The following is a 27,043-nucleotide window of genomic DNA, read 5'->3' as shown; positions in this document are numbered from 1 at the left end:
CATCGTTGATAAAAAAAAAAAAAAAAAATGGTAGATGGTAAATATTATGGTTTAGAAGTTTTTAAGTTAATTTTCAAAAACTACATTAACTTTTATTAAATTTGTTTGATCAAACACAAATTGGCTTTTGAAATACCAACATGGAAACAAACTAGCAACCATTGCTAGATTAATGAGCGAGTATACCAATCTTTTTCCTAAGCAAAAAAGAAAGAAAAAGACGAGGTCCAGACAGCACAACTTGTGATCAGAAATAGCTGCGTGACGTTAGCTTAGTGATTGGAAAATTGGCATGCACTCATCGGCCTTTTAATTTAAGTGGCTATTATTATTGCTAAGAAGATACGCCAAATTAATTGGATCTTTTTTCTTCTTTAGACAAGTTTGAAGAATAAAAGAGCCGTATTAGGTAGCGCGTCAAGAGATTATTAGGAAAATGGCAGTTGTAGAAACTGAGGAAATGAAGGAAGCCTTTAGTATAAATCGATTGGTTTTAACTTTGAAGTGACGTGTAATTTTAGGAAAAATGACAGTGTGTTGCCGCTCTCAAAATAATAGCTGAAAAAATATTATATATATACATTCTATATGTTACATACAAAAATTATATAAATTTTATACAGTTTTTTCGCAACCGAATATAAATAATCTTTGGCGCGGGCTAAAAAGGATAATACCCCTAATTTTAGTAAAAATAGCACGGGCTAACCAGTTTTCGAACTGGTCATTCAAAAATAGCCAGCGTTTGCAAAATCATTGAAAATAGCCACTATTTTACTGCAATACGAAAAGTTCCAGCATAATATACTGAAGAACGGTGCACTTGTGTTTGAACATCCAGCATATTATGCTAGAACTCCAACACACGAGTTTAATATACTGAACATTGGAGCACCGGTGCTCCAATCTCCAATATATTATGCTGGACTGGTATATTATACTGGAACTCCAGTATAATATATTGGAGTTCCAGTATACTTAAGCTGGAACTCCAGTATATATACTTATGCTGGAACTATAATATACTAGAGTATTTTTCTGGATTTTAAATAGTGTTTTCGTTTAGATTTATCTTTACATGAAAAGTGGCTAAATTTCAACTACTTTTGAACCTGATTTTTTTTGAATGACCACTTGTAAATCTGGCTATTTTTGAATTTCTCCCCTAATTTTACCAACCAAAAAAAAACGTGATGGACGAAATTTGCAATAGCAAAAGAGGGGGATATAATTTGTATCATGTCTTTCAAGTGCCATCTAAGGAAAATGACTTCCACCCAAATAAGTAAGGAAAGCTCCTCTTGATGAAAAATATTTCCATATAACCAAATACCATATTCTCTTTAAAAATAACTTCCGTCATATCAAATACACCAATATTTAGGAAGGTGGTAATAGATAACTTGGTCATTTGCTAGCTATTTCATTCGAACAACCTCCTCCCTTGCAGCAATACAGTGCCTGAGTGTTGTTTCAGGTACTGTATTTTTTTTTACATCTTTTGGAACACAGATAACACAGTCTGCAGCCAACAAATATGATGCCAATCCATAAAACAATATCGTCTTCTTGTTATCAATTTTATAAGTCGCCGGCCTTGGAGTACTTAAATTCAAGAATGATAATCGCAAAGATAGCTTCATGGATAATTACAACCTGATACACTCACACTAGAGCACTTGTCTACAAAAGCCAAAATTAACGTTTGTTCAAATCCATTTTACTTATCGATTCCACGGACATTGTGGTTGGGGTTTTCGGGGTGGGTTGGGGAGGGCTCAGATTTATTTAACTGTTCATGCCTTTCAAGTTACTGCAATGTAGTTGACCTCAATATTATCTATCAAAATTGCAGAATGTTCTGGCTTTTAACAACAAAAGTTGTATGTTTCCCTAAGCGCCCTATGGGCCTGTAAAGAGAGACAGAAAAAATTTGAGATATTACCAGGTCCTTATGAAGTATCTTCTGTAACAATCCATATGAGATGTCAAGCACACCTCGCTAATAGTTGGTATTCTTTTGGCACCTCATAATCCATCTAAATCTTAACTCAGATTTTTCAGAATCACTGCCTCAATAGACGCTCCAAGAAACTCTGCTCTTAGTCTTCTACGTTGAAGCTAAGATGCACCACAACATAACGAGATAACATCTATCTGATTCGAAGGTGTCAAAGAATCAGGAGAACTTGCCTTGCAAATTTACAGTTCGGACTTTGATTCCTCGTCTTCTAATGGAGTATCACTAATGGTTTGTTGTGTTTCAGCAGAAGGTGCTGCCTGTTCTAGGGGATCAAAGTCTTCACCCAAGATCTTTGCAGTAAAGTGTCTTGCTTCATAGTCGAGTTCTGGCCACTCTGCCACTATCCTCTTGGCGCCCTACAAAATAAGAAGATAAAGTGGAGCAAATGACACAAAGGACAAAGTGCAAGAAAAGATATGAGGGCTGTCGATAATAAGAAGCCATTGAGACATTCTAGGTGAAGCATACCTGGAGCTTGGGTTCCTTTGTCATGGGATTATTGCAGAGGTCTATTGTTTTTGCCTTGGGCTTTGTCGCATTACCACACCATGACTCGCACCATAGCCATTCTTGTGGGAGTGAAAATATGGGTACGGAATGTTGAGCGTAGTTTGGAAGATCCTGATATACAACAAGGATAATTGTCAGTAATCACACAATAAATAAACAAATAAATAAATAAAGAGCAATATAATTATCTTAAACATCAGCCTGGTCGGAATGTCTCGACCACATAATGAAATATAGAAGCAAAGAAATTTGCCAGGAAAGCCTAAAGTTTTGCTGAAATGGGCAGATTCCTAACTTTACACTAGCATAATATGATTGGTGTAACTTTCCATTGATATTTTACTTATATCAGGTCTGCTTGGTTGTCCATCTAGCTTACAATATGTCCTGAATATCACCATGTAAGAGCACGTATAAAAACAGAAGTGTGTGAATTACTAATTTCAAGTCGTTCAACCAAAAAAAGAATCAGGAGGAAAATAGGCATGTTGGGCCTCCACAGGTCTAACAGGATAATACTGTCAAACTATCTCCAGGAAACTGTATAGTGATTTCTATATCTTCTTAAGTTCTCCAATCTGAAATGAAGCACAAATTCAAAATAAAAAGATATCCGATTACATGAGACTATATTTACTTTTATTGCATGCACTTGCAGAAAGCATTAGTAGAATGCAAAGAAACCTTGCAGCCTAAAGTCAAGACAATATTGGCTTGTTTCAAATGTAAGGAACAACAAAAAATGAGATAATTTATGATGAGCCAGTAGTGTAGAATGATATGATGATTGCACATAAGAGCTTTGACTCACCTGATCCAGATTGGAAAGACTGTTTGGATCCTTGCTCAGGGTCTCATAAAACACTCGTAAATTATCTCCAGCAGCAGTCTCCCGGAATTTGAGCAAATCAACAACATATAAAGCACTGCAGGTTGCATTCATCATGGAAAGCTTGTTTATTTTTCAAAAAAATACAAGTAATATTTATGCCAGTTTCATTCAATGGTACCTAATATGATATGGCCTTCCTCGTAAATGTTCCTTCCAGAAGCCCTATTAAATAAATACAAAGAACATTAGCGAATAGTTGAGTCAGTAAATGGACAAAAAAGTGAAACCAGCAAGTAAAGAAGTGATGAAATATTAGAACAAAATGCCAATACTTGTTTCCAAAAACGATATCCATCCATCTCTCTGTTGTTGTCACAGAAAGGTGTGTATGCAAGGGGTCGTCCCTTCAAATCCATGTCATAAAGTTCTCCCATGTCAGTTCTGATAATTTGGTCTGCATCTACAAAAATAACCTGCAAGATAACAATTACAGAACTTCAATTGACTATAACGAGACAACTAAGAAAAACAATGATCTAGTAGCATAATCTATTGAATTCTTTTTTTAAAAAGAAGAGAGAAAAAAAAATTTAATACCTTCTCCAACGCCAGGGGGAAGATGACATCAAGAAATAGAATTTTATATGCCCAAATGATTCTCTGTTTCTCCTTTTGTTTGTGCAGCCATGTAGGCCATTTGTATGTAATTAATTCATAGTCAAAACCATATTCCCGAGCCATATGCGGAATTACATCCTAAAAGAACAAAATATCTCATAAGTACAACATCAAAAATTTATACATTAAAACAACCTGCTAGAAAGAATTAAAGGTGAAAACCAAAAGTTAGAGAACCTTGAACTGAGGAGAGAGATAATTTTTTATAAACCAGAACTTCACTGGCCGTTGAGTATTCTTCAGAACACTTAGTATCATAATTTTTAGGAAGCGTTCATATCTGCATAGTACATCTTAAGGCTGTTATGCAAGGAAAAATATGCTACAAAAGAAGCATAAAAGTAGGGCAAGCATAGTCAAGTCTGACCTAAACCTTCATCTTTTTAACAACTAAAAGATAAGTGTGACCAGAACTATATAACTACCCAAATATATTATTAGAAGAATAGACATGTAAGATCCTTGTAAAAGAATAGACATATAAGATGACATTAGAAGTAAAAAAATATGAGAATTTATTAACAATGGCAATAAGATTTTGTTTCTTTCTTTGGTTCTTTTTCTTGTTAGAAAAAAAAAACATAAGAATTCGAAGAGACAAAAGGAAGGGGATGGGCCAGGGAGTGGACATCATACTACACAAAAAGAAATTGGGGCCACATAAGGACCATATAAATGCAGGGAAGAAAAAAGATGAATCCAAAACAGAAAACTCACAAGTGTCCGGAAGCAACAGAGAATATGTTAATCGTCTTCCCATGACGACCACTGGTTACCTGCTTCTTGACAAGGAATAGAAAACTGTTTAGCCATCATGGTTCTCTTCATTTAGATTACTTATATTTGATGAGGGAAACTTGAGGAATTACCACTGGAGTGCTTTTACTCTTCTTTGACTGGTCACCACCACCGATAAATCCAGAAGCCCATTTAAGAATATTAGAATTCCAACTGTCCTGGTTTCCCTGCATACAAGAAAATTAGTATTCCAGCGGCATATTGTTTCAGAGTTACAGATCAACATTATCAAAGGCGAAAAGCGCAAAAAAGCACTAAGGTATGTTGGGACTTTAAGTGCAAAGCGCAAATAAAGTGTAGGCTTTAATGAAGAAATGCGCAAAAGGAGAAAAACTATAAATATGAGTGTGTAGTCCAAGACAAATATCTATAAGCATGAATACCAAATATATGGACAAAGAAATTGAAGAAAATTTATGATAAAACGAAATATCAATTATTTAGTGTCGCCTCTTCAGGATAACGCTCATTGGCAAGGAAAAGTATGCCTTAGAGCCTTGATGACAACACTGAAGGGCCTGCTAAGCGAGGCGAAGCGCTCAACATGTTTTGAGCCTCGCTTCAGGGCTTAAGCGCGCTTTTGATAACATTGTTACAAATACATAATAAAATTTTCTGTAAAGGGAAATGTTTTACAATATAAAAGAAAGGGAACTTATCACCTTTTTCTTCTCTTGTGAATAGCTATTGTCGTCAGCAGAAACCAAGAGTTTCTCATGTTCCTTGCCCTTTTTTTTCATCACCTCCATGTGAACAAGTTTACCACGCAAATCATCTATAGTGATCCGTTTTGACAAAGTTGTCTCCTGACCACCATCACCATCTTCCTTCAAAGCATAAAGCTCTGAGCTTCTCCCTGGAGCAAGCTGCAGGTACCAAACTCCAGGAAACACTTTCATTTGCCAATAACCCAAATTGGCCATGACAAGTGTGTCAACCAAGTGCGGTGTACTCTTAGTGCCAAGGATCAGCTGAAGGCCTCGAGGAGGCTCATGATCCTTCTCGGAGCAGTGACCTGGTCAAATGGTTTAGAAACTAGAGAAATTAACTCACTCGCAGCGGAACCATGACATTATTCTTCTCTAGTCAATATTTCAGGTTACTAAAGCGATCACATCAAATGGAGGAGAGTCAAGTACCTGTTAGGACAAGTGCTTCTAGTTCATACACTGCTTGCAGTGTCCTAGTCTCTCCTAGGTTTTCAAGCAATATATTATCTAGGTCATGGCTGCAAGTTTATGCAACTATTAGACATGACTAGGTAGCCTGCCATATATGTCATTGGTAATTAGCTCCACAATTCTTTTAAATACTTACATGGCAACAACAGGCTCAACAAGCCAAGGCTCAGGAACATCAAGATTCATAGTCAGCGTCTTAGAAGGTGGCATATTAGCGAAAAATGCTTTGGGACCATAAATGGTGTAATCTGCACTACTAAAGTCATCCTGCAAAATTAGCAAAATGAGACGGGGAGCATGATATGTCTAAAGGGCTTAATTTATCAACAACAAAAAAAAGGAATGACTGGCATACCAATGTTGGTATAACATATCTGTAGTAGTTCTTCAACGGGAGATCAACCAGTGAGCTCTGCAAGTAAAAAGATAATGCTAATTTCTTAAGCCTGACGTTTACTGACAAAGCCTTTACTTTGAGATGTTTCATATGATTAATAAAGAGGCAATATACCATAGGACATGCACACATTGAGGATGTTCCATATTATTAATACAGAGGCAATATACCTTAGGACATGCAGATATTTGGGAGACAGAAAATGCAAATTGTATGTTAAAAGCTAAAGTAAGTAGAAATTTGTACAATCTGTTTAGCCTGCTAAATGAACAAGAGCAAGATGGTCAGTATTAACACTTCATATTTGGAGCATCCTAATAACAAAAGGGACACGAAAATTTTTGAAACACTATCTTCTAAGTTCAGCCATTTCTGACACTTCAAAATTTAACTGCTTAAGCTTCAGCTGTTTCAAACTAGGTTTCATCTCCAATCACTAGCAAGGGGAATGTATCTGACTTTCTTTCCTTTCAACCTCTGCTTGAAATATTTAAACGGCAAAAGCTTACAATTAATAAATTGCTGAAATGGTTCCTAAATTGTTTGTCGATTTTGAATCCTATCATTCGCTCGATCTTGCGCCAATCACAAGATTATAAAACCTCGCACTGATGTTGGCTAATTTTCCTTCTTCACCCATGCATCTTTCATGTGACGAAGCCCAAGGACAAGCCTGTCTTGAAACCCTAAAAGCCCCATTAGGCCTGCCCACGACTCTCACTAAGTGATATCTGCAAATCACTTTTACCACTGCAGAACACAATACAGAGGCAGTTCCACTGCCAGTCCCCAATTATGGAAAAAAGTAGTGATCATTTTCATGGTTGTCATATACTACATACAGAGATCAACTCACCATTGGGTTAAGTACAAGCCTCATGCTTGGCCGAATGGACTTTGACAAAAGCCGAAGAAGAGAAGACAACTTTTGACCAGATGAGCTCAAGGGATCGATGACAGCATCAATATGAATGCTGGAACTTTCATTTTCTAAAACAACAGCACTGCCACAAACACATTAATTGCTTTCAGTACAATGGAAATTCCAAAATCAAGAAAAGTCAAATCAGCAAAAATCTAGTTCACAGCATAAAGTTGATGGCTGATTTACATGCAGAGCATTGTTGTTTGATAAAGCATCTTTTACTTATAGATGTATGTTTACAACATGACTGAACTTCGAGCACATTGCACATCAAGAAAGTTTTATGTAGACTCTAGCTTCATATCTCATAAACCCTTAAGCAAGAACCGTATGCAAGACAAAACAATGAGAGCCCAGTCATCTCCTTCTCAAACCCCAAAAAACGAGAGAAAACTAAAGAAACTAGTGTTACACGACAGTTGGTGCAGCATCTTTGGTTAGTGAGACAATAGAATAGCCTAAGGCATACCTACTTGAGCGGTGCTAGGTATTTCTTCACAGAAGTTTATCAACATATCCAAAGATATGGAGTACATCCTTTTTTTTTAAAATCAAGCAGAAGACTATCTTTCTGCTTAGAGTTTCCGTTTCTTCCAGTCCCTACTTTAAATCTTTAACCAACCTTGTCGCTTCCTATGATTTCAAATTTCGGGAAACATATAACGTAAACCACCACAATGAAAGGCTGCTAACGAACTCATATGTCCTTGTAATCTAATGTTTTAAAAGGCAAAGCTGGGACTCATCTCACGGCTAAAAGCTCTCGAGTGATCATGAACAGCAAAAGTCTCAAATGGCTTTCTGGCTTTGGTTGTTCGCCCTATGTGCCCTGGAACATTTTATTTCTTACACTTTCTTTAAGCATTTGGAAATAACTTTCAGAAAATGTTTTCTTTGTATATATAATGTTGGCTGTCAAATTTATGAGGCTGTCAGTGTCTTGACCAACAATATCACCTATGTGTAGTTAAAATAGAGGTCAAAGTGTTAGCGAAAATGCAGTAATTTATTTAAAGTTACAATGTAAACCAGTAGATGATCATAGCCATGGAGAGTGCAACTTGAGTCCAATATAGTCTCCTAAATTTAAGGTCGAAAATTTACCGACCATATTGCTTTATTTTCAACGTGAATTGCCTGCAAAGTTTCTGCTATTTAGTAGTACAATCTTGTCTCAATTTTCTAAAGTTAAATAAGGCCAAATGACTTAATATCTTTCTTTTCACGCCGTCAAAGGTGCCGAATAGGCAAATACTGTGTTCTCTTTTTTCTTTTTCCTCTCTTTTTTTTTTTTTGGAGGGAGGGGTCTGTGTAGAGAGGTTTGGAAGTTAAAACTAATTAACTTGGATTACTCAAATCTCATGCGAATGGATTCAATTAGTTCCATTCAATGTGAAAAAAATGAAATGTTAGTGCTGTTTTGAATATTTTGTTTTCCTTTCATCCTTATTTTTAAAATGGGATAGACTATCTTGTAAGTTTACAACTTTGCCAAATATATTATCTGTTTATCCACGTTGAAGAAATATATTTTTCTGCTCATTCCATTCAGTATATTTTCTGGGATTCTGTCCAAAAAAATTGGTTTTAACCACAACCATCACAACATCTTTCTTCGACAATCCTAGAATATATGATGCCCACGAGTTGAACCTCTAATACACTGGCTGTGTTATTATCTCTTTTTCGTCTACGTGTATTTAACCTTTAGCGACCCAGAACTTTTATGCTCATATGTTATTCTATTTTAAATAGTTTATTTTAATTTTTAAGTTTCTATTTTTTGAATTATATACGATGTTTAACGCATTTTGTTTAATTTTTCATATCACTGTTATTTTAGAATAGCAATGTAAAAAGAGAAAAGGTGAGAAAGAAAACTCATATTGAATTGAGAGTCAAGTACATACAATAAGACTCCTTATATAAGAGTTTTGAGTCACATGTAATAGAGGAACTTTCTCAATTCTCGATATTACTAATTATTATGATACTATTCTAAAAAATTCTTAATAACTTTTTCTGACTTTCTACGCTCCCGCCTATGGCTGTCCAACGGGACGGGACGGGACCAAATTAACAGGACGGGATGGGACAACATTTAAGCGGGATGGTGGCAGGACGGGACGAAACGGGACGGGACAAACGGGACGAAACGGTCGGCCCATCCCGTCCCGCTAACAAACGGGATGGGACGGGTTCGCGGGACTTAAGTGTAGTTTTTTTTTAATAAAAAAAAACGTCTAGTTTTTTGAAAATGACTAAGTTTTTAAAGTTTACAATGGCTAGTTTTTTTACTTATTTAATAAACTTAAATGTTAAAAAGGAAATTAGAAAACTAAGTAAAGAATTATAAAATATTAAAACAATAGACTTGTAATGAAATATTCTAGTAATTGCAAATTTAAAATAGAGTTATAATTTATTTAATATAATTTCAAAGTATTAAGTAACTAAGACAATTCATAAAAAAAATTCAACGCTTAGAGCCTGTTATTTTATTAATAGAACTTTAAAATCTCACATACGAATATAATTCTTTTGAAGAGCACCTATTCTACACAGCCACCTTCTAGGAAGGCTTCTGTTTGAATTAGGCCTTTATGATCTCCGATTTGAAATATTGTTGCACTAAAAGCATTCTCCGATGCTAAGAATCAAGTTCATCATCAATAGAGGAATCAAAACATGTTATATAATTCATATCTTCCTATAGAACTTCTACTCTAGACTTAGAAGTAGAAGGAGCAGTTTCACCACCTGTTATTTCCATAGATTTATATTTATCAAACATTGATCTAGATTCTAGCACAAGAATATATGTTAGCTTGGAAGTCTTCGAGAGATAGTTGTTTATTTTCTTGAATTGCTAAATTTTGATAAATTTTACGAACAAGTCCCTTTGTACTCTTAATTTTAAATATGGTTTAAGTATTGTAGAAATTAAATAAACTTGGGGAATAGAGAAAAAATACATTTTAAATTTTGCAATCATTTCATTAATGGCCGGTGCATAAGTTGAATTTGTTTTATACTTACCAAATACAACAAAAACTCCACAAATATACCATAAAAACTCGCGGGACAGGCGGGACAGGACGGGACGGGAAGGGACGGGACAAGCGGGACAGGCGGGACAGGACGAAACGGGACAAAATGGGACGGGACAAACGGGACGAAATGGTCGTCCCGTCCCATCCCGTGTCCCGTTTAACATTGACCCATCCCGTTTAAAATGAAGTGGGACGGGACCGGGACGGGACGGGACCGGGACGGGACCGGGACCGGGACGGGCCGTCCCGTTGGACAGCCATACTCCCGCCCAATCTCAAGGTGGGAGAACACATCTTGGTTTGTTTATCCTAAAAATAAGAAATACTAAGCAGACGCCCGGTCAATATTGAGTTGAATTTTTCTTTAAAAAAATAAGAATACTTACTTAAATTGAAAAACTATTTGTGGAAATCAGCAGAATAGTAAACATCAGCTGGAATAGTGCACAATTTTTTGAAAGGAAGTGGTGCCATCAATGTGTAGGTTCTCTATTTTTAGTATATTTGTTTGTATATGGGATGTCCCTTATTAAAAATATAATTTACGTTATCACAAAAAGTGCTGTCATAATTCTGCCCTCGAAAAGGACTGATAATTGCAGAGCAAGAAAAAGTAATCTTTGCAGCACATAGAAAAGGAATTACTCAATCACTTGAATGAGCTAGAATAATGCCCACAAAAAAAAAAATACAAACCCTCGCTTCGCATTGCTTCTCGCTTTAAGCAACAAAGCCAATGTCTTTTTAATAACATTGATTTGGAATTCTTTATTATTATGACATCATAACTACAAATATTTTTAAAAACATTCGTAATGATTCTCTTGACAACCAAGAATCTTTCAACAACTAAACAAAAAACTCCTGGGCTTTAAGGCCATGCCTATCCTATGACAAGTAAACTGACCTAGCGGCCTTGTTCTTTTAGAACAGTAGTCCAATATATGGGATTAAAGAGCTTAGCATTAACTCTCTTTATCTGACCTGTAGTCTCTTCAAGGATACCTTTTTGCTGTCTTCTATGTATTTATCCATACACGCTTTAGGTGTGTTCTGTTTCCTTTATATACATATCCTTATTTACATATATTATAAGTAATAAATGAGAGCCTAATCTATGACAGCATTGTCAAACACATAAACAATCCCTTATAAATAACTCTTCAAGTGAAAAAGATTGATCCAAATCATCAATCAAATGTGCGTTCACAAAATTATGAATTTTGAAATGTGTTACCTGTATTTTGCAGACAGAAGTTCAAAGCGAGCACCTTCGGAACTCCGATCCCTCATAGAAATTGAAGATGAGACAGACATGACAATGTCACTGATGAATTTACTACAATGTGAAAAATCACAACATTTTTTAGCACAATGAAGAAAAATAGTTTGGAAAACCTGAAATTGAAGAAATAACCAAAGCACCCCATTAGCTTAAATTGTTGAAAGATAGTAACTAGGTTCATAACAGAAGCAGAAAATATAATAAAAGACCAGAAAATATTCCAAGAAACCAAAGGTTTGGATTACTTCTTATGCTGGTAGTTGGCCAAGCACTTCATCAAAACTTAAAGTAAATTAAGCGGAAGTACCACAATGGTTCATGAAAATTCTCACCCAGTGGAATAATAGCAATCTAACAGTCGATGAGAACAAATCTTTAGATGGAAAAAACAATTGTGCTAATATGACCCAAAGGACAAAGTCATTAAGAAGGGTAATGGAGAATAGATACATGAGTAGGTCTCTACAGAAACAGCAATATCCTGTCATGTATAAATCGACAAAGATGGCCCAGTTTCTAGAAAGCAGCAACAGGAATATGTGGTAGCATTAAATGACAGCAATGCTGGGATAACAGACTGCGCAATAACTCAATAACAGTGGTTGATTGCGATGCCATCATCTGACTTCAGGGGAACCTGCTTTTAAAGCAGATATTTGCAGAAGTTGAAGATAATATTCATATCTGTTAGCTCCATAGAATAGGATCATATATAGTGTAGATATGTAACAAAAGCAGCTTATTTATGAAGGGAAGAGCAGCTTGTTTCATGGAAGGAAACAGGGGTATCAAACTCGAAAAATCACTTTTCATGCTTTCTTTAAAAGCAGTAAGCAGGTGTTCACAATCAGCATTTGAGAAGCAAGAAGAGAGCACATTGAAGAGCAAAAGAGCACAAACCTTGTTAGCATATCAGGATCGATCTCCTCCCACTTTACTTCTTCTATGATTTCGACTACATGCTTTATTCTTTGCTTAAATTCCAGAGACTCCAAAAGTTGCAAATCATGGCTCAAGAATGTTGTGTCGTCAACCAGGCCAATCACCTATCAAATAGGTCAAAGAACATTATGTATCCAAAGAATAATATAATGCTCATCAAAAACAGATTAAACAATGTCTCTTCAAAGCACCCCAGTACTCAGAAAAACATGAGGATGAGATCTCAAAATCAAAATAGTATTGGAGGACAATAATTTCAATAAAAAATCAGCATTTCAAATTAAATGCAATTGTCAGAAGTCAAACTTACTCTCCCATTTGTAATAACTGCATTGGCACCATATTCCAGGCCAACTTGTCCAAACAAAAACGTTCCCACCTGCAAACGTATTGAAAATAAAAGATAAGGGGAGAACCTACTCGCCAAGCATGCATCTCATCAATACCTTAGCCCCATAGCACCTTACCGGAACACAGAGTTCATATTGGCAAAATTGGAGTCTTTCTGAACATTTTGACCATAGAGTGCACCAATTCAGTAGGTAATTTTGTTCTTTCATCTGAGAAACTGGGTTCTAATGATAAATGTTCGTTTCACTGGTAAACTTAAGCATTCTGATTGATAGAAGGGTTTAGCTATTGACACAGCTAAGCCATGAAGTGGGTCAAAGCAGAACTCTGCTATGTTGTCTACAAAATTACTATCAAATGTTTCCAAGAATTTCACTAAGCATAGCTAAGGTACTATCAGAAATAGAAGATATAAATTGACATCCTAAGCATTTGCAACTTCTATCGCATGGAATTTGCTCCCATATATTGGCCAGTCCCACATATTGGACACCTGATTAAAATTTAAAATTCAAGGCCTTGGATGCATTGATGAACAGACTAGCTAAAGGCAAGAATAGTCAGGTACCTTGTTCAAGTGCATCCTCAACTTCTCGTCAGAAAGTCCAGAAAGAGCAGACTTGAGTGCTTTTGAGGACAATCCATTTGAATTAGCCAGTTCAAAGACCTTATCCAAAAATGCCTCACTGCTTTCAGTGCCCGCAGAAGATGCATGAATATAATCATGTTCGTAAAACGAGCAAATTTGGTCCAGGAACTCCAGAACGCCTTTCTTGTGACTGCAAGTCATTATTATAAAGCAAGATGAAGAAAGAGAAGAAGTGTAGTTAATGAAGCAATTTAGAAGAGAAACAGTGCCTAAAGAAATCATGTCAAAAGAATCAGTAGAGACCTATATGATGAGGCTGTGATTTGAAAAACTTTCATGAAAAGAGAACTCGGGGAATGAGGATCTAGAACGGAGTTAAAAAGCACTCCCAAGCGTCCAGTTGTTGTGCCTGCCATCTGCAGAAGAAACCAAGCACTTAAGTCCCATAACAGAAAAGTATATATAAGCGATAAATGATGACAAATGAAATACTAATGCCACAAAATCTTTATTAAAATAAGAGAAGAGAAGGAGAACTACCAGATAATGTATTCCTTCACGAAGCAATCTCATCCCTTTCTTTGAAGCCATATTGACAGCAAGAAGATGAGTCACTGGCTTCAAATCATCTATTGCTGGAAGAAATTACGGAAACACAAATCACAAACATACTCAAACATGTTCCATAAAAAATATAGTGTTAGGCCGAGTATAGCTTACTTTCTGTAGAATGCAAGTAGCTGACATCATTAAGAAATGAGTCCTCTGCTAGAATTATAGCAGAAAGCGATATGAATCTTGGTTTGACTTTCCCTTCAGCTATAATCTAAGTCAACAAAGGGACGCAATGTAATCAATTATTTCAAGCACTAAACACTAAAGTCAATACAACATATTTAGAGAAGATAAAGAACTGTACCTGGGGGTTATAGCGCTGCACGCCACTCTCTGATAGGAACTTTTCCAGGATGTCTGTATGAGAGTTTATGTGCCCAAAATAAACTTGTTCCTGTATTCTAGGAAGCTCATCGTTCATTGCATTCATAAGAGCGTCCTGCCAATAGCAGTTCCAGGCATATTATATCATGCTATAGGATGTTTTCCCCCTCCAAGAAATAAATTTCAATGACAGATAACAAACGCCACAGGAATAAATATTTCTACCTGATATAGTTAAGATAGCTTTAAAGTCCAGTAACAAGAAAAATTAGTTACAAAATCACATGAGCTGCCAATTGCGTATATCAGGTCTCCAAAGAAAAAACTCTCATTCCCTAAACCTTTTTCCAAAAGCAAATTCCATATTATAGGAAACATATCTTTCCTAGAGCAACCAAAGCACAAAAGAGGCCGGTTCGTGAGACAATGACATTACTCAGAAAATCTGAATATAGGACAATTTAACAACCCAACTAATCAAGTTCCTAGAATTATGAGCCCGTTTGGATTGGCTTATTTTAAGTGCTTTTAAGTCAAAATAGCTTTTAAGCTATTTTATAGTGTTTGGATAAAGTAAAAAAGTGCTTTTAAGCACTTGTTTTTAAGCTAAAATGACAAAAATAAGCCAAAAGCCAAAAGTTAGAATTCCTAACTTATGGCTTTTGGCTTAAAAGCCATTTACAACAAGCCCATCCAAACGGGCTCTATGTCATACTTGTGCAGGATATTTTTCCTTCCCCCTTCTCAATCAACCAAAATTCAGCAAAGAGTAAAAGCACCAATTATTGAGACCAGTTACGTACTTGGCAAATTGGTTGCACAACTACTAGTAGAGATGCAAACTTAAAGTTAAAATCTCAGATGCCAAGCTTTTCTTTGCAATATTTTGACTATGTGATCATAAATAGGGTAATACCTCAGTAGGGTCATGGACAAGCCCATTGAATAAGAGGCAACAACGCCTCTTAGCCAACCCTAGCTTAAATACAAACAGAGAGCTTTCCTCGGAGAGTTCTTTGAAAGAATGTTCTTTCTCCAGTTTCAGTAAAGTATCTTGAGGTGGAGTTTTGGCCTGAGGTCTACAAAAAGACACTAGCTGTAAATGTTTTGGAACACAAATCAAGAAAGATACAATCCATCAGCTCCAACAAAGAAGAATGAAAAGCCCTTGTAATGCATGTAGCTCTCATGAACAAGCAGAAACATATAACTGGATGTTTGAAAAATAGTAGACTTACAGCAGTGTTTCCACAAATGCCGCTTCAACATGGTGTACTTCAAGAGGATCGTCAGCAGCTGACTCGATTCGCAATTTGTTTATCTACATTTCTAGGTAAAAACTATTACTAACTGTGTATATTTGTAATAAACCACAACACTACCACAGTGACAGGGGAAAATATTAACTGTGTATATTTGTAATGACCCACCACCATTTTTAAAGAACAAAGCATCAACAGAAAATATAAAAAGAGCTAGCCACCATTACTCCTCGAATTTACACCCCATCAGAGATACTCTAGACATAATTGTTTTCAAATTTACACTAGCAAAGGTAGTTTTCTAGGGGAGCGATGTTGTGGGGAAAGCTCCATGTATGAGAAGTATAACAAAAAGTAGAGAACACGCGCAAAATATGGGTCTCTACAAAAGACAACCAATCATCTACACGTAAACGAATGGTGAAAAGAAAAAAAGATTAATATGACTGACTAGAATAAAACACCTATGAGGTGTGAGAAGCAATGGAATGGAACGGAACTGATTAGGTTCACAGCTCAACATGACCCAAAGCTATGGCAGGTCATGTTAAAGTAAAATTTAATCACTTTGATAAGTAAATATATTTTTTCCTTCAAAAAACAAGGGCACCAGCAACGGATTTCACAGAACACTAAATATTAGTTCTGGAAACACAAAGAGATCAGGAACATGCAGAATTACATGGCAGATTAGAAATAGTACTCCCTCAGTCTCATTTTATGTGGCACTATCGTTATTAGTCCTTCCCAAAAAGAATGGCAGATTTCTATACTTGATGGCAATTTAACTTTAAACTTCACATTTCACCCTTAATGGTATGCTTTTATAATCACATAAATCTCATGGCTTGTTTAAGATTAGAAGTTTCAAAAGTTTCTTAACTCTGTGTCCATTCAAATTATGCCTCGTGAATTTTGAAACAGAGGGAGTACTTGGAAATTCTAGCTAATACAATATGGCTCCTCTCAGAGGGCAAACAATTTTTCTTTTTTGGGCTTTTTAAACAGACTCCTGTATGCATCAAGTTTTTAACCTTCAGACACAGCTATCCACATACTAACATGGTAATCACACATTTGGCATCCCTGCAAGCTAACATATTCTTTAATAGGCATTGTAAACAACTGAAAGTGTTAAAATCATACATTGCTCAAGAACTGGAAAGCTGTTGCAATTCCTTGGTTTTCCTTGATGTAGATGAAAAGACGAATAATCTGCAAAGAAACATTACAGTTTTCAACAGTTCACATGCATCACGAACAAAAATTTGAACTTCCCTGGAAATAAAATGTTAACTTAATGGAACCAAAATAGGGTCAGTTACAAGAGTTCTTTTAATAAATTATGTTACGTTCTAAAAGAAAGTAACAATACCATCAAAGGCTAACGTTACGGAGTGGTTGCCTCTACAGCAACACACCATGCATGAATACTCAAGAATAACAGATTGTAGATATGAAACAGCAAAAATCTTGATTCGTTATCTATATCAAAGTAGACAGAGATGTTTAAATAAAAGCTGGAACGAGCAGAAGTAAGATAATTTGCATTTACAGTTATTACGTCACATCAATGGCTCAAGGAAAAGCAACATGGATAATCAATTTGAGTTTTCAACAAAGAAGAATTTGCCATCTCAGAAACAGGGTCAAATCCTCATAGGTAAGTGCTACAAGATCAGGTACATCTGAATACATGGTTATGGACCCGAATCATTTAGTATCGAACATTTCCTATTCCAACTGAAATCCTCAAATATGTGAATGAGTAAATTTCCTATTCCAACTGAAATCCTCAAATATGTGAATGAGTGTAAAAGTGTTTCTCCTGCTTCTAATAAGAAGTCTCAACATCTTGATGCATGCATTGCTATTTACCTACCAAAAAAGAAAAACTAGATGTATGCATGTAATTTAATCTAAGCTATTAGAGTAAGATCCAAATAGGGTCGAATTAAATACTTCTATAAGTGGCTAGCCGGTTGTGATTTTAATTGCATGATACCAATAACATAGCATGTCATAGAATATAATAAGTTCATATGACATCTCTTTATTCTTAGCATCTCTTTATTCTTAGATTGCTATTACTACCCACAGTTTGTGCTATCTTTAGCTTCGGTTTTCGTAATATCTTGTTGTTGTTACTGCTTGTTGCGACTACTTCTTTTCATTTTTTTCTTCAAACAACCTCTCTGCCCTCCCAGGGGTAGGGGTAGGGGTAGGGGTCTGCGTACACTACCCTCCCCAGACCCCACTTGTGAGAATTCACGGGGTTTGTTGTAGTTGTTGCATATGACAAGCGCCTTATAGAAGTATGTTGCAGAAAAAAAAATTGCAATAACCGGCATATCAACTATGATACGTAAAAAAAGGGGTGATGGAAAAGGCATAGAAATCATGTTTGTTTTACATGGCTATATACACTAATAAGTAATTGATCAAAATAAACACTCTCCTAGTACTTCTGCGCTATAGGTAGGGCAAAATTAGGCATAGAAATCTAGTAATTGTAACCTGACTCGCATGTTAATCTGAAAGCATTTTCTTTCCACTCTACCATGCGTCATGCAAAAGAAACCAGTAATTACTTGTAAACATTGAGTTACTTGGCTTATACCAAGAGCAAAAAAATGAGTTTAACTACAAATCATCTTATTCAATCATTTACTATTTATTAGGAAAAGATTCCGAGTAGTTACCAAACTGGAGAAGTCTTCCTGACTAGGACTATCCTTCTCCCTATAAGAAAGGGGAAGTTCACCACCACTCGACTCGATCTCCTCAATTAACTTTGCAGAGTACAATATCACACCAAATCTCATTGGAATATGATTCTCAAACAATGAAACAATTGTGTCAATTGTCTGCAAAATTTTAGAAAAACTATTAACCCACAAATCGCCTTTGATTGGGTGAAAACAACACAAAACCAATTCAAACACAAATGAGCACAAAAACATTTTGTTTCAGTTCACAAGATGATAGAGCTTGCCTCAAGCCCACAAATGGAAGCGGGGTCCAAAACATAAACTGCATGGAAGAGGTTCTTCCGGATGTAACGCAATTGTCCGGGGAAGACTGGCATCAAGATCTAAAGCAGAAAGATGCAAACAGTTAGAAAATGAAAAGCTAATGAAGATGATCCCGAAAAGCGCAGCCCAAAGATCAGAGGAACACGGTACCTCATTCAAATTGCTCCGCCAACGTTTATACATCACATCCACCTCCAAGTTATTGAGATAATGAACATGATCTGAGCGAAAATCGACACGGAAATTACTGGACTCAGAAGGGGGCAGTGCTGAAAGGAGCTTCCTCACGGTGCTAATGGGAATCTGAAATTCTCAAGCAACAGGTTACTGCATCAGCATATTGCTTAACAGAATGCTCATGAAAAAAATTAACATCCAAGACGTTTGGGATAAAAATAAAAATGGTAGACATAATATCGATATGGATGAATGCACAAACAAAAGACAAGTGATAAATTTTGAGGTATGAAGAAACTTCATCTCCCATGTTCAGTCTCATGTTAAATGATATATTTCCTAAGATTTGTAATCATAGTATATTTTATGCACAATTGATGAAAAAGTTCCAATCGATGTTCTAAGTCCTGAACTTACTCTCCATGAGTAGAAGCTGAGGCAACTGTCATAATGGCCATCTTAGCAGAGCTAGCTTTGTAATCAAAATAATGAGCTAAATCATAGTTAAGGTTCAAGCACTATAGACTTCATTTTTTTAATGAGGGAAAATACAGTATATTGTATGCCGTATAAATACATGAAGCATTTTAGTCCCTGCAGCAAGATGTTTCTGCAGCATATCCTTGTATAACACCCCAGTAAATTAGGTAATTGTTCACCGGAAGCATTAGAAGAAAATCTCAGATAAGTAAAAAAGATGTTAAAACCCAGGGAAGTTGTATCAGACATGCTCACATGCTAGCCCAAAGAGAGTTAGTCAGCTTTCTTGAGAAGGTTCTAGAGCTTCGCACCTTCATTTTAGAGTATTGATCAGCTAATGATAACTCCTTATGGACCATATCAACCAGCCTGGAAAACAAAGTTCAGAATTAAAACAGTAAATAGGACGATCTCCGCTTCTCCCAGTGAAACACCTTGGTGACAATAAGACACATCCTAAAAGTAAAATCAGGTGAAACCAACAAATTGAACCACCGACAAGCAATACGCTTAATTGAAGTTATCAGTCTTATGAATCGTATAACCAAGCACTCGGAGACCTTCATCGAAGCACATATACTAGTAACAAAGGATGGCCATTATTAAGAGTTGACGGATATTTCACAATGCTGCATTGAAGGCATGCAAAGTGTAGGGATGGTCTGCGCAACACAGTATATTGTCAGGCAATCTGATATGCCATGATCACTTCTTTCCAGCTAGTTTGAATCAAACTACGGCTGTATTTTGACATTGTAGAGCACAAAATTCCACTACTGTTGAATTCAAGTACAAGAACCACAACACACCAAGAAATAAGAATACATTAGCCTTGAAGAAAACAGTAAAACAAAAAATTCAGTAAGCCTGAGGGAGAAGAAAAAATAAAAATGATGAATAAGGAAAACAATTGCCATCATTTCCGTTGTCAGTTTATTTTGCCTCTCAGTAGGGTCAAATTATGAAAAACAGCTGTGGTTATGCATCTAGGGAAGTTGAAGCTTGTGCGAATTCAGAGTTATAGGATTAAAAAGGGGGAATACAACAACGGTAAAGGGGTGGCTGATCCATCTCTTATTACTCAATATTGCAATTTCCAGTCCCTATCTAAATGTTCTCAATCCCGAAAAGAATGCAATATTTTGAGATAGTATCGCTGAACTGCCAGGCAACATTATGTTGCACTTGTTTGCGTTTTGTTCAAGAACTCCCACATCTTCGTTATTTTTGCAAGTATTTTTCAGGTATGATAAGAACAGTTAGAGCATAAGTCCTCCAATCACATACGATTCTGGTGAAATGTGGATATAAGTTTACAGGAGATGTAAACAGTGCAATATGGCAATGCTACCCATGCAATCCTTCATCTAGCTAACCAAAGTTGTATTAAATAGTGATGTCCAAAGTACCCAAGGCAAGGATTATATGTGATAACCATTCTACACAAAAACACTATCAAATTGCTAGCTGCAGTGTTTTAGATTCTAATCAGAATGGATTGCTATATTGACTTCCTAAGCACAACGCAGGTCTATCTGAAATTGTCCCTACAGGAATCATTTTTTCTATAGCTTATTTTCCTATCTCTAATGAGGGATCAACATAACAAACAAAGTCAAAAGACACAAAACCATTGGAAGGATGAGACAATATATGTTGCTCGCTTCCTAAGGGCAATGTTGACAGTTTTAGTTCCAGTATTCACTTCCTTGTTTCAATAGAATCATCTCTCTGACTCTAAGAAATTCTAAACAAGATTCATTTCTATTTTTCTTCACCACATATCTTGACAGTTTAACAATAGCACATATTAACAGATATTATAATAAATGAATTACACAGATGGAAAATAAATGGTGGGAGGGGGAGGAATTAGAGGAGGATAGCCTAGCAGCAAGTGGAAGTATTACAGATAAAGGTCAATATCTTCAATATTGACTAAGGCACCATTCAAGGCCATTAACGACTTTCCAGGTGGGATCATTCGCTGATTTTCAACAATTTCCTCTTTGATAGATTCATTGAGCTGCATAAAATTAAATACATATCAAAGAATCAGATTCATAATAAATGTCACGTTATTTGGAAAAAAGTTTTACAGGTGGAACACCAAATATTGTAACTGCAAAATATTTTACCTTCATCCGAGATAAAGAAGAGACAACACTAGGGAAGTTTTGATTAATATCTTGCATTAACTGCAAAGGATCAGCAGCATGAACTATCCTCTGCGCAGTTTGATGCCCTAAATCTGTTTATGAATATTTAGATAATCAAAAAGAAGCTCTCATTCTAACAATGATAAGTACTGGCTCATAACAGTAAAATTATCATCACCTTTTAATTCCCAGACATCAAGTGTATCAGATACTGCCGACGATAGAAGATAATCCCTGAAAGCCATGATTTCAGATGTCAACTCCGGTTTACGCTCCTACAGATATGGGAAGACGGAATCAGTTCTTCAATCTACAGCCTTGGCAAAGTGGATTGCATGCAACTGTCAGTAAGGCAATATCCTTTTTCTCTTTGTTTCTTTTTCTTTTTTCTTTATTTTTGTTTTTTGGCTGAACAGTACGTCCAAAATTCATCAACATGTACATGGGACTATAAAGAGTTGATAATACAAACCAGAATCCTAGAGAATATAAATCCTCTGACTTCTTGGCTAAGGTCTTCAGTGTGAGGATCTTCAAGAGTGACCCCTGCAACAATGATAAAATGAGATACCTTTTGCTAAAGAAAAGATAATGAACCAAGAACTTGGGACATAAAAATACTTGAGATATGATGCAAATAAAGCAGTAACTTTAAATATTAGATCAATACCACTATTAAGTAAAATCCGGATTTCTTCAAGATGTAAAGTGGGTGGATCTTATTAAACTTAAAGTTTTGCTCAACTGATAAGAGTATGCTTGAACTCCTAAAATTCAGCTTTTCAAAAACATTTTAACAGGATTTGGAAAACAAATACACAAACAACTTTTTAACAAAAGTATAGACACTATCAGCATGGGAAAAAAGTATACAGAAAATTGAGTCTCCGAAATTCATACAAGTTTAGCCTTAATATCACAAAAATAAAGGACGTTTCTTTATGTTGAAGTTCTATTGAGAAAATTATGAGATCTGAAGATGCAATCACTATTATCATTGATCCAAGCAATTTCAGCATAACCATGGAAAATGTTAATGAAAAAGCGAAAAATATCCTGAAACAAGATAGTGTCAAGCTTCTCATCTTAGAAAAGTCAATGTTATCCCATATCAAGCAGTAAAACATCCTATGCCGACAAAATTACTGAGACACTGTCGGAAATTATCGCATCAATACCACTGTTTGCATCAAGTAGCACAATGCAGATGAGTGCATAACAGGACTTACCTTTTTTCACAGTGCTGTCATCCATGGCCTTGTATTCCATGTTTTTCAGTGCTAGTTCAACACCATAACCACCCAAATTCAAGGAGTCTCTGGTACCAAGAGCTCCACAGGGGCCACTTTTTGATTCACACCCAGAAGGTAACACAGGCCGAACCACATAATAAATTTTTCCCTGTGCTAGTTATTGGATAGTCAATAATAGAACAATTCTGAAACTATTGGTTCTAGTAATAGGAAAGACAGTACAAAAATAGAGAAGGGGGCTATTCCCACTGTTAGTTAAGAAGCAAGATAAACAGAAAGTAGAGAGGAGCATAGAGTCATGGTAGCTGACCTCTCTGGCAGCATTCGCCAAGGTACGATGAAATTGTTCGAAGCAATAGGTCCCCAGAGCACCATATAAAATAGCTACTGGACTTCCTACATTTGAATCTGGATGGACATGATCAAACTCAAATAGCTCAGGGTGAAATGTGTCGAGAGATCTGAATACAAAATTATATACACGTCAGTTATTAAAGAGAAGCAGAGCTCAAACATTTTTGGGCATAAATCAACGATATCTACTTATGTTCCATAGAGAGAAAAGAAAGCCAGACAGACTTACACTTCTTTGGCGTTCTGCAGCCACACTAGCAACTCAGCAACAACAAAAAATAGTCTTCCACCAGTGTCTATCCAACAACAGTTTCCTTCAGGACTTCTTGGATTCTCACCAACAAGCAGAGGGTTAACCTTTTTGTTCTTTGCATTATCATTTTGCTGAAATACTCCTCCTTCAGGAGAGCTTGAGCTGTTATCGTCGGCAAGTGGAAAAGAAGAAAGAGATTCCTCTGCCAATTGACGATACAGCACTATTCTAGGAGACGCTGATCGTAGAGTGAGAGAAAACTCAAAAATTGATGCCAAAGATTCACTTAATTGAGACCTCCCATATTTTACAATTCTCTTTAAGCAATCTTTGGCAGTACGGCAATCAGAATTTTCATCTGCAGATTGAAGCCAGAACTCACTAAAATCCCAGTAGAGGTCCTTAGATTCCTTTGATAGCAATTCCCTGTCCATCATGAGCAGAACATCACAAAATATAAAAGGATAAGGCACGGTTTGCTCCTACTATAAGGAAACCTATTAAAAGACTGTTTTGAGGACGCTTTGGCACTAGAAAGAATCTTTAGTGTGGTTTATATCTTCGTTATATCATTTCAATTTTATTAGATGTCCCCAAAGGGATAACCTTAATGTGTAAATAAATTTCCTTCATGTGACTGAAAGCGCTTGAGCATACATGATATAGGTAACCATGATATCTGCATCTCTTAATTTTGCCGTCAAATTCCTCCTTTATTTATTACTACCTGATCTTCTAGACATGCTTCTTTACGATATGTTAATTGTTGCAAGTATCCTTATTTAAACTTACCTACAACTGTTTAGCTTTCCTTCTGCAATTTTATCACCCAAATTTGTTTACTACTTTTCTTTAAACACATGACATTCTAACATTAGATTTGGCATTACTTTCATGGAACCATGTTCTTAAACACTATAATGACTCAGGTTTCCCAATGGCAGAACAATGTGAATATCAAAAATCTCTCATTACACACACTCGTGTGGCCTACCACTCCATAAGAAAAACGAATATAACATAACACTACTTTTCCACACACCAAACTAGACGACAAGGAGTACCCATAGAAGCATTGAAGTAAACAGAACACTATCTTCTACTGAAATTTAGGAATCCTAAACTCTAGCAAGAAATATTGTGTCACCATAATTTGTGATGATTAAACCAGTCTTAATTTATCAAGTCTGAAAAGGAATTAGAATGATATACATGCAAAGATGCTATGTAAAACTCAGTTATAATGGTGAAGAAAAACATACCCAGCTTCCAAGAGTACGGGGGTACCAGACCACTTAGCCCTGAGAGCAACTTGAACGTTCTTGGGTTTACTAGTTACAGCAGAAACTGAATGCCCAGAAAGGCAAATGCAGAAAGCTACTGCGATCACAACCCAAAACCCAAATCTGAAACGGGTCTCCATTCTTGATATCTTGATAAATATCGATCAGGCTTTTTCGGATTTTTTAAAAGAATTAAGCCATACAATAAAATCCAACAATCAACATTGAAACATTAGTTGGACTGCAGATCAAAGACTATTGCGCTAGGAGTATGTTAGGGCTCAGTGAAGTCCTCCTACGTTGCTCAAATCTGTACCTGCGATTGGAAAGGGGCAGCTTTATAGTGCATGGACTTTCCGGGTTTTGACCGAACGAAACAAGGGTAGTTTAGTCAATTCACAATATTTCCACGTTCATTTTCTGATATGGCAGTTGTTCATTGGTGAGGCGCTAAGTAAATAACTTGGGGTTTTGGCATGGTATAACAATATACCCATGTAATTGGCAGAAAATAGCCCTAGTTACAGATATTAGCATCAATAGCCAATAAATGTATATCACAATAATAATATGTATATCACAACTTTTTTTTCCTTCTTTGTCTATATCATTAAAATTTTATTTTCATTCTTTGTATATAAATAATATTATTTTTTGTATATCAATAATATAAAATTATATATATTTATTATTGTCTTTATATCAATGTATATCACAATAAAAATATTGTATTATTTGTATATCACAGTGTATAGCACATCGGACATGTGTATACCAAAATAGATATCATAAATTTATTTTTCTTCTTTGTGTATATCAAGAATTAATTTTCTTTGTATATCAAAATATTATTTACTCCCACAATTATATTTATTATTTTTATATTTTAGAACTTGCTTAAACATGCTATATCAAAAATTTATTTTCCATTTTTGATCAATAATTAACAATTATATTATTTGTATATCACAGTGTATAACATAATAATAATAATGTGTATATCAAAAAAGTTTATTAAAATTTTATTTTCGTTCTTTGTATAACACATTTCAGACTGAAAACTCAAGTTCATGACGGCTCCACATGTATATCCCCTATTGTAACTCGTGTATATCTCTATGTACATCAGTAATATCTCATGTATTTTATCTGTATTTGTGTATATCCATGAAAATTTGTTTTATATATACGATATACAATGTGATATACACGGGCGTCCATAAATAAATTTTGTTGTATACACGATATACAAAGTGATATACACGGACGTACTTAAAAACTTGTGTGTGATATACACTGACGTACACGATTTACAATATGTTATACACAAGTCGTAGTTAGATTTTTAGGTCTGATTTTTAGCATGAAACCAATCTAAATCACTTCTAATTTTTTTCAAATTTTGTATATAACCTCGTTTAGGTATTTTCAACTAATTTCAATTACACTCACTCATTCAATCTAACCAAAAAAGGAAGAGAGAAGAAAAACAAAGTTGAAATATATTTTTCTCTCTTAGTTTTTGCTAATCTTGCTCAAATTTTGTATATAGTCTCGTTTAGGCGCGCATTTACGCTGAGTGAATCACCGTCCATTTCAATAACATGATTAGTTGCCCTCATGTATTTTTCTTAAGTTTGAGAAGGATCCGAAAATTCCTCAAAAACCTAAGAATCTCGTAGCATTCATATCTTGTAGGTTGCTCTTCTTCGATTGCGGTGAAAATTAACTGGACAACATCAGCAAGGCATTGGTGGTTGTGGATGCTGATTTGACGATGCAATTGGTGTGGATAAAAGGAAAAATTAAAAAAATCTAAATTTTCTCCCCTCCTCTTTGAGATAGAAGAAGAAATATAATGAGAGAAATGGGGAGGGAAGCCAAAATAAGCGTGTAATTTTTTTTAGGAGAGAATATAAAAGAGAATAGTTTTTTTAAGATTTAGCTATATAATGCCAATTGTTTGGGGCTATCTTTGCCAAACCTAATATAAGGCTAAAAAATTGCCAATTTCTATTATGTATTGTTATAGGATGCCAATTTTTCAAATAACTTTCCCCTGGGTCGGGTAATAACTGGTTTTGACCCCGATTCGTGTATTTCAAATTTGTATCATAAAATTTCTACAATTTTTTCTTAGAAAATTTACACCCCATAACTAACTTATACATTATATTTATCATAAATAAATACACTTTAAAATAATTATAATAAATAGCAAAATTTTGAATTCTATAGAAAATACCCACTTTCAAAGCCTATCTCAACTACAACGCCTCTTTGC

The 27,043-nt window shown here is 35.6% G+C and overlaps 1 protein-coding gene across 3 annotated transcripts; it reads right to left on the bottom strand.

Annotated features, from left to right (window-relative positions):
• Positions 1–1,597: 1,597 nt before the first annotated feature.
• Positions 1,598–25,067, bottom strand: LOC104229126 (UDP-glucose:glycoprotein glucosyltransferase). 3 transcript variants are annotated; one of them, XM_009781712.2, is made up of 37 exons: positions 24,739–25,067; positions 23,453–23,902; positions 23,180–23,330; positions 22,846–23,017; positions 22,089–22,162; positions 21,795–21,891; positions 21,596–21,708; positions 21,368–21,483; positions 19,769–19,826; positions 18,951–19,103; positions 18,761–18,859; positions 18,468–18,632; positions 16,912–16,980; positions 15,742–15,824; positions 15,420–15,582; positions 14,484–14,618; positions 14,285–14,390; positions 14,105–14,199; positions 13,868–13,980; positions 13,544–13,754; positions 12,935–13,003; positions 12,583–12,728; positions 11,635–11,736; positions 7,276–7,423; positions 6,378–6,434; positions 6,159–6,289; positions 5,981–6,069; positions 5,504–5,856; positions 4,913–5,008; positions 4,761–4,825; positions 4,221–4,323; positions 3,963–4,121; positions 3,698–3,838; positions 3,544–3,587; positions 3,345–3,459; positions 2,492–2,644; positions 1,598–2,379 (listed from the first exon to the last, which is right to left on the bottom strand). In XM_009781712.2, the coding sequence occupies exons 1-37, from the start codon at positions 24,897–24,899 to the stop codon at positions 2,203–2,205; spliced, it is 4,932 nt and encodes a 1,643-aa protein (XP_009780014.1). In that variant the 5' UTR covers positions 24,900–25,067; the 3' UTR covers positions 1,598–2,202. The 3 variants fall into 3 exon arrangements, with proteins under 3 accessions (XP_009780014.1, XP_070023494.1, XP_009780015.1); XM_070167393.1 differs by having other exon boundaries at positions 4,761–4,822; XM_009781713.2 differs by having other exon boundaries at positions 4,761–4,819.
• Between the last annotated feature and the right edge of the window lie 1,976 nt (positions 25,068–27,043).

The sequence above is a fragment of the Nicotiana sylvestris genome, chromosome 1 (assembly GCF_000393655.2).
Source record: "Nicotiana sylvestris chromosome 1, ASM39365v2, whole genome shotgun sequence".
Taxonomy (NCBI): domain Eukaryota; kingdom Viridiplantae; phylum Streptophyta; class Magnoliopsida; order Solanales; family Solanaceae; genus Nicotiana; species Nicotiana sylvestris.
Note: the sequence above shows the minus strand (reverse complement) of the source record. Positions and strands in the feature narration are given on the sequence as shown.